The 11,796-nt window shown below is 37.3% G+C and overlaps 1 protein-coding gene across 2 annotated transcripts; it reads left to right on the top strand.

The window, feature by feature from the left end:
• The first annotated feature begins 171 nt into the window (after positions 1-171).
• Positions 172-10,889, top strand: LOC117405551 (angiopoietin-related protein 5). 2 transcript variants are annotated; one of them, XM_034008705.3, is made up of 9 exons: positions 172-320; positions 682-824; positions 4,826-5,003; positions 5,762-5,865; positions 6,500-6,593; positions 7,576-7,676; positions 8,589-8,709; positions 9,131-9,316; positions 9,992-10,889. In XM_034008705.3, the coding sequence occupies exons 2-9, from the start codon at positions 720-722 to the stop codon at positions 10,309-10,311; spliced, it is 1,209 nt and encodes a 402-aa protein (XP_033864596.3). In that variant the 5' UTR covers positions 172-320; positions 682-719; the 3' UTR covers positions 10,312-10,889. The 2 variants fall into 2 exon arrangements, with proteins under 2 accessions (XP_033864596.3, XP_058884253.1); XM_059028270.1 differs by lacking the exon at positions 172-320 and having other exon boundaries at positions 366-824.
• Positions 10,890-11,796: the final 907 nt, after the last annotated feature.

Raw genomic sequence — 11,796 nt, 5'->3', positions numbered from 1 at the left:
TATACAAAAATCGTGTATTATTTCCTAGCCCCGGCCTTAGAAATATTTGCTTAAAGAATTGTTTGTATGTGTCAATTTAAATAGATTTCTGGCAACTTAGCGGTATTTAATACTTTACAGATGTACCAGAAAACTTACTGCAGGCATATGACTAGACTGGTTTGGGCTTTACAATTTTAAAGAAAAAAGGTTTACAAGGCATTTATATGAAGCGCATAGTGAGAACAGCTGCACCTTAACGGTGTCGAGAAATGTGAAAGACTAAACAAGACTTTCTTTAAGAGAGATACAGTAGGGGGGTCACAGGATCTGTCTGAAGGGTACAGTATATTTAATAATATATCATGTAGGTACTATGCATGAATCTGAATTCTGTTACATCTTAGTGATACTATAAGCCAGTTACTCAGCCATATCAATCCTGGCATGTGTTTCTAATTTCTGAACAAGCAACCGTTTTTAAAACTTCAGCAAAACGTTTTCGTTTCAGGAGTTTTTCTGTCAAACAACATTTAGTAATGGATTTTTGATACAGCTTTGAACACTCGCTCGAGCTGACTGTTTTTATTATATCCTGACATTACATTAGCTCATTGCTGTTTTGGACTGTTGCTGTTGTACAGATGCCAGCAGAGCTGCATTAGTTCAACAAGCAGATATTCACTAACTTTCTCTCGCTAGATAAGGCTGCAGTCAAGTGAACTTCTCGCTAAAGGAAAATGATACAGTTTTGTGAATTCTTCCTGATAATTCAAGCCGTCTTCTTTTCTGCTTTGGGGATGTCTGTCCTTGGTGATAGCCGGACACCTTCACTTAATGCTGTGGTAGGTTTTTTTTTTTTGTATGCATATACTTTTACATTATTGTTCACCTATATGGAGCTGAGTAATGGCTGTTATAGTGCATAGAATTATAGTGTCATTTATTTATCCAGTTATTTTATTTGTGCTGTTCTGTTGGCATAACAAGTTACATAACCTTAATTTTAAACTTCCAATATTATAGACCATATATGCTTAGAAGCCTGTATAGGATTTTTAGTACGGTGAAGCGTTTAATATATCTATTATGTGAGTCACCACATTGGTATTAGCAGCAGGCATGTCTGACGGATATTATAGAAAACTGCAAGGTCCTGCAGGCAGCAGCCTGTTTTCTATTTTTTTATTTTATTTTTACAGAATTTGAGGCTAAAACTGTCAATTTTTTCACCTTTTCGGTTTATAATTTTAAGTCTGCAAAAGAAAATGATTCAAGTAAAACCCTAATTAGCACACTGTTGAAGAGGGATTTTAAGGGCCCACTATTGCTTCTCCACGTATGAGTTCAATAAGAAGCAAGACAGGAAATAGCTTGAAGTTGACTATTTTAGGATTTTAACTGCACTTCATCACGCATTTGGGGGACTTTTCAACAGATACAAATACGCAGTTAGATCCAACCAGCGTACAGTTGACGTTGTTAGTTCTTTCAAACAGTTCTTGAAATGTGACTAGCTATTAGAGAGAGCTCTGCCCAGAACTGTCTATCTCTGTCGGCACCACTGTATAATTGTACAGTTGACCCTGTCTCTTGGGAGACCAGTGGGTGGGCAAGAGTGTGGCAAAGCCCCAGCTGAGAACTTTGGTTGTCCTGTCATTCATCAAATCGATATATGTATTGTAAAACAAATAGAGATTTAAAATAATAATAATAATAATAATAATAATAATAATACAAATATATATATATATATATATATATATATATATATATATATATATATATATATATATATATATATATATATATACAAAACACCAGGCATCTGTTGTAAAACGTAAGGCTTTATTTGGAAATAATGAATAACTAAAACACTCTCTTGTGAAAAGTGGTATTTTTCTGTTTTACCATTCCTGTTTATGTTGGTGAATAGACAATTAAGCCAAAAGACAAGGTTTAGTCAATTAAGCAGCCATTTTGATTGGCTTGATGCTTAATCCCTGATGATGTGCACAGTGCACCGATAAAAGAGAGAGCAGTGCCTCATGAAAGGAAGTTTATTCCTGTCTATTACGTGGTCCTGCATGTTCAGCACAGGAGGGATTCCGAGATTATTCTTGGTGTGTATGTGCTAATTGTGACGCTAAGCAACCACTGCCGTCAAAAAGAAATCTCTGAAGAAACAACCCGGGAAACTGTGCTTATCTAAAGTCTTTCAGCCTTGAGAGAATAAGCAAAATAACTTAAAGAACAGGAATAACAAAAGCAAAACATTCAAACTCCTTTTCTTTAGTTATGATCAGCTGGACATTTTGCTTGGTTTTCTCAGTTATTCATATTAACAGAAGTAAAAAATAACTGCTTGTATCCCAGTTATTAATATCAATAGAAGTAAAAAGAAAGGCTGTTTTAGGTTAATCTCCGTCTGAATTATTGAAATCCTTAGGCACAGTGAAAATATGTTTTTATTTATTTTATTTTTTTTGGCTTATTACTGCAGGTTTAATGATGTGCAGATTTGTATTTAAGGCAAAAGAAAATAAGTCATAAATATTATGTTTGTATTGGCTAAGAGGAAAATGTCCAGGTTTTGGGATTGGCATGTACACCAAGACTGCTAGAAAACACAATTTCAATTCTAATAATGAATTACGCAATGTAAGGAACCACACAGACTTATTAGCTCTGCAAAAAACATTTAAGTACAATATTTATGTACAGTACAATACAACACATACCAATGATGTGACAACATTTGTTTTTCATATGGGACTATACTACGGTAATATATTAGGGGATTCAAACATTTTATATTTGCCTCTCCATTTGATATTTTTGAAGCAATATAATTACAACATTTTAACGCCACAATAAATGAATGGGAATTAGGGAAGGGGGGAGGGGGCATAATAAGAACATAAGAAAGTTTACAAAGGAGGCCATTCAGCCCATCTTGCTCGTTTGGTTGTTAGTAGCTTATTGATCCCAGAATCTCATCAAGCAGTTTCTTGAAGGATCCCAGGGTGTCAGCTTCAACAACATTACTGGGGAGTTGGTTCCAGACCCTCACAATTCTCTGTGTAAAAAAGTGCCTCCTATTTTCTGTTCTGAATGCCCCTTTATCTAATCTCCATTTGTGACCCCTGGTCCTTGTTTCTTTTTTCAGGTCAAGGAAGTCCCCTGGGTCGACATTGTCTATACCTTTTAGGATTTTGAATGTTTGAATCAGATCGCCGCGTAGTCTTCTTTGTTCAAGACTGAATAGATTCAGTTCTTTTAGCCTGTCTGCATACGACATGCCTTTTAAACCCGGGATAATTCTGGTTGCTCTTCTTTGCACTCTTTCTAGAGCAGCAATATCCTTTTTGTAATGAGGTGACCAGAACTGAACACAATATTCTAGGTGAGGTCTTACTAATGCATTGTAAAGTTTTAACATTACTTCCCTTGATTTAAATTCAACACTTCTCACAATATATCCGAGCATCTTGTTGGCCTTTTTTTATAGCTTCCCCACATTGTCTAGATGAAGACATTTCTGAGTCAACATAAACTCCTAGGTCTTTTTCATAGTTCCTTTCTTCAATTTCAAGTATCTCCCATATGATATTTATAATGCACATTTTTATTGCCTGCATAATATTCTATTAAAACCTACCTTAAACTTATGCTGCAAATTTTGTAGATTTGTCCTAAAATGGGGGGAAAGTCACAGTATCCTTGATGTCTGTGGCCTGGAAGTTCCACAGGAATGGTATTTCAAACCTGCCCCTGGCACAAAACATGGGTGTCAGCTTAGTCAATGGCAGAATAATTAGAAACAGAAAACCGTGTGATGAGAGTTACTGTTAGTTAAGCCTTGTCTTGAACAATTGTGTGACCATGTGGAAAAGAAATTCATACCAGCTGTGTGACAACACAAACGCTACATCCTGCTTTTACCTTGGTTGGCACTTCTCTGTTTTTAATGAGGCGGCTTTTTCCATCAGACCTGTACAGAAAGTAAACTATAGCTCATAATCACTGCACTGGCTTCCTGTTAAATTTAGTATTGATTTTAAAATTCTTTTTACTACTTATAAGGCCCTTCATGGTTTTGGGCCTTGATATTTACAGGAAATGTTGGCACCTTATGCTCCTAGTCACACCCTGAGATCAGCGACTGCTGAAACTTTGGTAATTCCTAGAAGTCATCTAAAAACATTTGTTTGAATCAGCTTATTTTTGAGCTGGGTTGATTGGCCAGTGGCTTTTTGGAGTTTTTATTTTATTCCCTGGGATGCTCTGCATGAAATGCACTATATAAAATCAAATGGTATTGTATTGTATTATTATAAAGTGCTCATCCAGTAAAGGTACCACCACTGGAGCCCAGGAGAGTCACACCATTGGGAGCTCACTGGCTGAAACCCTAGTCGAGTTGTCCTTCCTGGCTGGGGGTCCGCAGGGAGTGCTGTATTGGCCTTTGCGCTCCAGCGGGTTGGGGGAGGGAAACTCGTCTTGTGTTAGGTCACGTGACCCAGGCTCTCGAGCAGACCTCCAGACAGAGACCCCCCAGGCTGTGCCCTTGCCTCCAGGGTTCATTAGCTTGGTAACATCCTTTGATTGGGTTTAATGGGTTAAAAGAGATGATTGGCTTGACAGCGGCCCACAACCCTCTGTTCAATAAGTGGGTTGCAGCAGTGAGGCAACATTCAAATTTCCATGGGGTGAAAAAAAAGGGATACAATCTATTTAACAATAGTAATAACCCTTGGGATGTGTAGAAACAGTAGAAGTTCAGGAACGATTAATCACTAAACTAGCTTGCAACACTGCTATGTAATGTCCTGTCTTCTACAAGGATACTGGGCAAAACAACTCCGCAGCGGATATCACTGAACAAGAAGCAAACATCACGATGCCGAACTCCAGCAGGGCCAAGCAGGCGTCTCCTCCCAGCGGAAACAAGAATGAGCACTGCCACATCCCCTGTGAGCTGTCAGCAAAACTCATAAAGGAAGAGAAGCACTACATGTGTCGTATGTATCATTTTCCAAATAAACAGGGGGAGCAGCCATGACAGTACAAGGATCTGCCTCCAGTCCAAACCACCTTACAGTCTGATATCAAAAGCTAAGCAAGGTCGAGGACCTTTGTCATGAATTGCTTGGGGAACCCCCTCCTTATACAGGCGCTCTTCCTTCTAAGCCAGAGCTCACCCAGCACCCAAGCAAGGTGTTAGGGATACTGCTTTCAATGAGATATTAGACCCATGGTCCTGTCTAATGTGTTGTAAATACAGCCGCCATGGCACTTTATTAATACCCCAGGGGTCTAGCAACAGTACATGTCAATAAAACTCTGGCTTAGTCCCACTTCCTTTCCCCTTCAGGTCAACTCCTCATATGAGGGATGAAAATCCCTGTGAATTAGGTGATGCATCTATCCAGTATAAATAACTTCAAATAAACAAAAGAAATACATGATCAAATATTAACTTGGCTGACTAGCAAGTTTGAAGCTTCACAGCCTGTAGAATGATGTTCTGTATATGGACAGATATAGAGCTAAGCCCATATAACACAGTTGTTGATAATTATTTAGAGGAGATTTTAGCATGGGGTTGTGGGGGCCAAAGACCCCAAAGTAAAACTGTGAACCTCGTAGTAAGTTAGTTCAACTGCAAGCCCATTAGCTGTGTCAGGGAGTTCATACATCAGGGAGTTCATGCACGCTATACAGTTCAACCTCATAGCAGCAGGGCTGCTTAGTAAATCCGTTTCCCATTTTATTAAAGGAAACCTTCAGCACTCTCTTGTTTCCTACACAAGAAGTACAAGGAAATTGATCAGGGGCATGATGGAAGATCATCAGCAATCCCTGGAGTTTCTTTCAAGCCAGTTAAGTTACTTTTTAAAACCTGTTTTCCATCTTGAATCCTCTCTGTCTGATACCTCCAGTGTATACCGTGGTACTGTATGCAGTAGAATTACTTCACACTTGTTATATATACTAATTCTCAATAACCAGTGTTTGTTTTAATGGCTTAACGATTCAAGATAAAAAAAAACACATTAAAACATATAGTATTAATGTTTAATTTCCATTATTATGCAGCATCAGACAGAAGTTTGACATCTCTTTTACCAGCTCAGCTTTACTGTGGGGACCCTGCTGAATTGCTCATTGTAAATTCAGTATCCATGCACCAGTACATCGCTGCTCTAAGAGTGGGGATAAATATGGCACTGAGTAAGCTCATCACTTGAGTCGTGAGTTGTCATGGCAAAGGGAGTTGAAGAAGAGTGTTGTGTAGGTGACTGAAGTGTTTTTCATGAAATGCAGTATGTAGATATGTTTCTCAGACGCATTTTTATGAAGGTCATTACTTTGGATTAATTTATTTATCTACCACAAGGAATGGAAACCTATTTTTGGAAATGATCTTACCCCATGTGTTCATGACTCTCATGAAGTCAGACAAAATTCTGTCAGTTTCCACGCGTATGATAATGTGTCGTCCTGTCTTTCCTAGGTAAGAGAACTGATGAACAAAGTCCAGCTGCTGAATGCAGAAGCTTGGAGAAACAATGTTGAGCCTTTCCCCCATAAACCTGTGCAGTCTCACGGTACGAACACACCCATGTCAGAGCTCATCCAGGGCTGTCCAGTTCAATACTTGCTGTTCTTTATTTACTGTTTGGTTAAACCTGTGCATCCTATAAATGAACGAACGAACATGCAAAAACAGGCTGGACATGCTGCAAACCACAAAAGAAGCTGCTTATGAGCACTCAAATTAACATTGAGTGTTTTTTTTAATTGTGTTAAACCAGCTATAGTTGGCTTCATCTCAGATATGCCGTATTGTAGCAGGGTCCAGTTATCTACCTGCACTACACTTTTAAATGAAATACAGTAATCCGTCACACATCTCTTCAGCAACACTAGTTTATTTTTTAACAGAGAAGATTAGTTCGTATATTGTAGGTCATACCAAAGTTTTCGTACACTGTGTTGTATGTGCTCTGTGCGCAACCATTGCTGGTAGCGTCATGTGAGCTGTTCATTATGTTGATATGTAAATAAATCCTGTACGCTTGCGGGCGTATAAACTTCAACCACCATCTCAATCTCCGGCCTGTCACTCAGCAGCGAATCCGCGCATCCACGCAGCAGCCGTCTACTCTGTCACAAGTATTAATATCCCATATCTTTCTAAACAATGGATTTAGGGGAGCTCCGTAATAAAAGCTGAATCTCAAAACAATAATTGTGTGAATATAGTAATTGTATTTAAAACAGGAGTCATTTATCTGCCTTTTTACATATCCGCCCTTACTCTGGTCTCATCGCAGTCGGATATGGGATGGATGTATTACATATCAGCTGGCAGGTAACTGGGCACAAAACCACCAGAGGGTGCACACAAACAATGAGCCTTTATTGGGAAGACTTGCATACAGTATGTGTACAATTGTGGGAGTTACAGCCACTCATAACTCCATTGTAGACATTCGCTACAAAGCAGTTACACTGCATATCACCATAGAACAAACCCAGTCTTATTTCAGCTCAGCTGACTTCTGGCAATGTATACTTGTCTTTCAGGGCAGGACTGCAGTGACATCAGAGACAGTTTCGACTTTGATTCTAAAACTCCAAGCGGAATTTACATCATCCAACCTGATGGAACTGATTATCCATTCGAGGTAATATAGAAATATATGGGAACAGTTTTCCCCTGTTTTAAGATTGCTATGTGGATTGTTATATTTTTATATCACTGTTATTTGGTCCAGTATTAATGCATAGTATATGTCATGGCAGTGCTTATTTTTAAGGTCTGCAGCATCCCATATATATATTTTTGTATAAGACCCTTGCCTGATCCCTCACAAAAGAAGACACTTTTATTGAATCAAAAAAGGGAAGGAGTGGCTTTCTGGGTTACAGGGATTAGCATAACATAAGAAGATGATTTGTTAACATAAGCATTTCGATTCTTTGTATTCCAAAAGCTTATCCCAAACAGTTTAACATACTGGTATTGATGTTTGGGGGAAAAATAAATTAAAATCTACCAAACTTTGCTGTGTCAGTAAAACAGTACCCAAGTACATACAAATACACAGAGGGTGACCTCAAAGGAAAACGAAGGGTCCTATTCAGTTAACATTGGCCGAGAAAAGAGTTTGAGGAAAGAACAAGTCAGACGACTCTGAATTCATCGCTGGTGATGTGTTAATCGAAAATAATAATAATAATAATAATAATAATAATAATAATAGGTCTCCACATTTGCTTGGTTGATTGCATACATTTATATTTTCCTAAATGCATTTTCCCAGCCAAAAGTTAATTGAACTGGGCACTAAGTGCTGCAGTGTCATTATTGGTTGCTCATATGATGTAATTTCCTGTACTTATTGTACAGTATCCTATTTAAATATGAATACATAAACAAACACATTATAAGAACAAAAAGAAACGTGGTAAAGAACATTTATTTTTAGAGAACTTTGTGGGGCTGTGGCAAAGTATCCTACAGCATATTGCACTGTATTCCAGTAGTTTTATTATTGAAGAAAATATTTATTTATTTATTTATTTATTTTTTATAGGTGTTTTGTGAAATGGATTATATGGGTGGAGGATGGACTGTAATACAAAGACGAATCGATGGGAACATTGATTTCAACAGAGCCTGGTCAGAGTATATGGATGGATTTGGGGATCTTTCTGGTAAATCATAACAAAGTATATGGTGAAACCTGGTTAGGACATTCTTTAGCATAAAATATTGAAAGCATTCTTTCAAAAATGACTTGTCTGTTTAAAAGGAAAGCTTCGCTTTAGTTGGTGCTGTGTGTTCCTTCACTGAAAAGTTATAGATATAATTATAATGTGTACTGTATTTACCATAAACCATAAATAAGCCCTAGCAGGATTATGAAGACATAATGTTGCACAATCATCATGATGTGGTACAGCAATGGGTTACCCTACATAGTGGTTCATAGTACCATCATGTTACTATTGGTTTGTCACAACATGAAATGGCTCATACCAATGGACAGTAGCTGGTAGCAATGTATTGCCGTTGAAGATACTTTGGTAGGGGCAGTAATTAGTATTCAACTGTAGTGTATTCTGTTTGTTTTAGGTGAACATTGGCTGGGTCTTAGAAAGATTTTCCATATTGTCAACCAGAAGAATACTAACTTCCGCCTCCAGGTGGCACTGGAGTCCTGTGATGACACGTCTGCTTATGCCTCCTATGACAACTTCTGGATGGAAAATGATAGCAGGTTCTTCAAGATCCACTTGGGTCGCTATGCTGGCAGTGCAGGTGAGAAGGACACTGCTGTATGACGTGTCATTCCTCTTTGTAATTCCTGCAAATCTACGGACCACACCAGTATTTACCAGTACTTCTTGTTGGAAGTACAAAATGCAAAAATGACAGCTATTCTATGTATTCTCTTTTAAAATATTTTCACTTCAATTAACTTTATATATATATATATATATATATATATATATATATATATATATATATATATATATATATATAAAGTTATATATATATATAAAGTTATATAAAGAGAGAGAGATTTTCTTTTTTTTTCTGCATAGCTTACAAATATTGTAACTGTGACTTCTGAGACAGATTCCCCTCCTTTATTATCACAGTGCCACCATGAGGCAAACTGTTTTAACTGCAGCACAGATCTTGGACACCAAAATCTCTAATAACACTCCAGAATCAGCAACTTTAGCATTATGATATTTATATTTATATTAAAAATCACTCCAGTCCCATCAGCTGATCAAGCTTTTACCATAATATGTACATGCAGTATGGATGCAATTATTATACAGATACATGTCATCTATCAAACACTCAGTCATACAAATAATAAACAAAACTTCCACGAAGGAGGCAGATAGACTAAGAAGTTATTTAGTTGTATTCACATTGTTATATACTGTATGCTCAATTCTATCACTCTGTTTTTGATAGGAGATGCATTTCGAGGGTACCGGCAAGAGGACAACCAGAACTCTATGCCCTTCAGTACTTTCGATATTGACAATGACGGCTGCAGTCCATTCTGCACCATTAATGGGTCTGCTGTGGAGAGCTGCAGCACTAAGAACAATAAAACGGGCTGGTGGTTTAATCAGTGTGGCATGGCCAATCTCAACGGGGGTCTCCTGGAACCCGACAGCTCCATAAACTCTCACATTCAGTGGGACACCTGGACACAGAATGGAATGGCTGTCACTATCAAGTCTGTGTCCATGAAGATCCGCAGAGCCTACAATCCATATTTCAAATAGTTCTTCACTTGGCTTCGTCTGCATACAATGATAACAGCACTTGATAGTTTCATTTGATAGTTTGAAGGACGGCTATTTCTACATGTATAAGTGTTGACTGATGACAGTGTGTTGGTAATGATGCATAACTGATATGTTTAAAACAAATTAAATCTCTAGCTTATTGTCTGAAAATAATAATACTGTCATTATATATAAAACTACTTTCAAAGCTTATCAGAATAAAACCTTTGAAAACTGGTTGGTTGCCTTAGTGTATTGTTTCACAAGTGCACATTAAAACTACATTTTAACACAGAACCAAAATCCTTAAGGCAATGAAACATGTGGCAACTTTCTGGAAACGTTTAAAGCAACTGGTTGTGAAAGGCAGTTTCCAGCAATGACCTCAGTGTAATGCATTTAAGCCACAACTTCAAAACAGTCTTAATCTGAACAATTTGGTGAAAACTGCCTAAAACATTCACAGTTAATCAGGTTCTTCTTCATCAATTATCAGAAATTAAGACTTGCCTTGAGTTTAATTGACTTTGGAGTACACTCATTTGTGTTAGAGCTGTACTTATTGCTATGTATTTCAAATCTGAATTGTATTATTATTTTATTTTCATTTCCAGTGTAATTAATCAGCCAGGGCATGACCTCCTGATTGTAATGAACAGGAGACAAATATCACTACCCTTTAAGGCATTCATATTTAGTGATTGGCTGTAAAGTGGGGCAGATTAATAACTTAGAAATGTGTGGCAGTTAAAACATAGCAAACAGAAAAGTTTTTTTTGGCCGTTGAATGAGCTAATGATATTACTTACCAGAATCCGGACCCAGTCCAAACGGCACGTACTCTTATTCCTGACGTGGCAGGCAGAACACAACTTAATCTGTTGAGCATATGTGAGTGAGTGACAAGACAGAAAAAACAGCAGTGAAACTACTTTAGGAATTGCAGACTTCAAGTGGAAGATATCATGAGCAGGATTTTAAATACAGATCAACAGTATGTGGTAAATAATGTGCACTGTATTTTTTTAAAGATAGTTTTGGAGATATAGATAAAAACTGTAATGACATAAAACAGCCTTCATAATCCACCAATCACCCCTAATGAAAGTCCCCACCAGAAATGTAACATACAGACTGCTGATGGGCCTAATAAAATATTTGTTGGTGAAATGTCATTACATATTTGTTTTGTCTTTGTCTATCAAAACATTGAATTTGTGTATGAAAGTTTAAATCCTTACCAATTAGGCATTAAAAAATGCCTCATTGAAATGGTGAATTTAATTGCAAAGAGAAAAAAAAAACTGTTGAATTATTTTTAATGTTTAAAACTAGAAGGCGCTGGTAAAAGTGCTCATCTTACATTCTGAGTTTTATAACATTATTATTATTATTATTATTTTTATTTTTTTCACCATACAGAACAAAATGGGAGTAAACCTTGCACTGAAGCAAACAGAAGGAACATTTGACCTAGTATCA

The sequence above is a fragment of the Acipenser ruthenus genome, chromosome 8 (assembly GCF_902713425.1).
Source record: "Acipenser ruthenus chromosome 8, fAciRut3.2 maternal haplotype, whole genome shotgun sequence".
Classification (NCBI taxonomy): Eukaryota; Metazoa; Chordata; class Actinopteri; order Acipenseriformes; family Acipenseridae; genus Acipenser; species Acipenser ruthenus.
Note: the sequence above shows the minus strand (reverse complement) of the source record. Positions and strands in the feature narration are given on the sequence as shown.

What these genes read in the sequence shown, in the direction of transcription:
- LOC117405551 (XM_034008705.3), top strand. Translation starts at nt 720, where the DNA reads ATGATACAGTTTTGTGAATTCTTCCTGATAATTCAAGCCGTCTTCTTT. An exon ending in AGAGAAGCACTACATGTGTC is followed by an intron (nt 5,004 to 5,761) that starts GTATGTATCATT and finishes ATTTTATTAAAG; the next exon opens with GAAACCTTCAGCACTCTCTT. An exon ending in TGGATTTGGGGATCTTTCTG is followed by an intron (nt 8,710 to 9,130) that starts GTAAATCATAAC and finishes TGTTTGTTTTAG; the next exon opens with GTGAACATTGGCTGGGTCTT.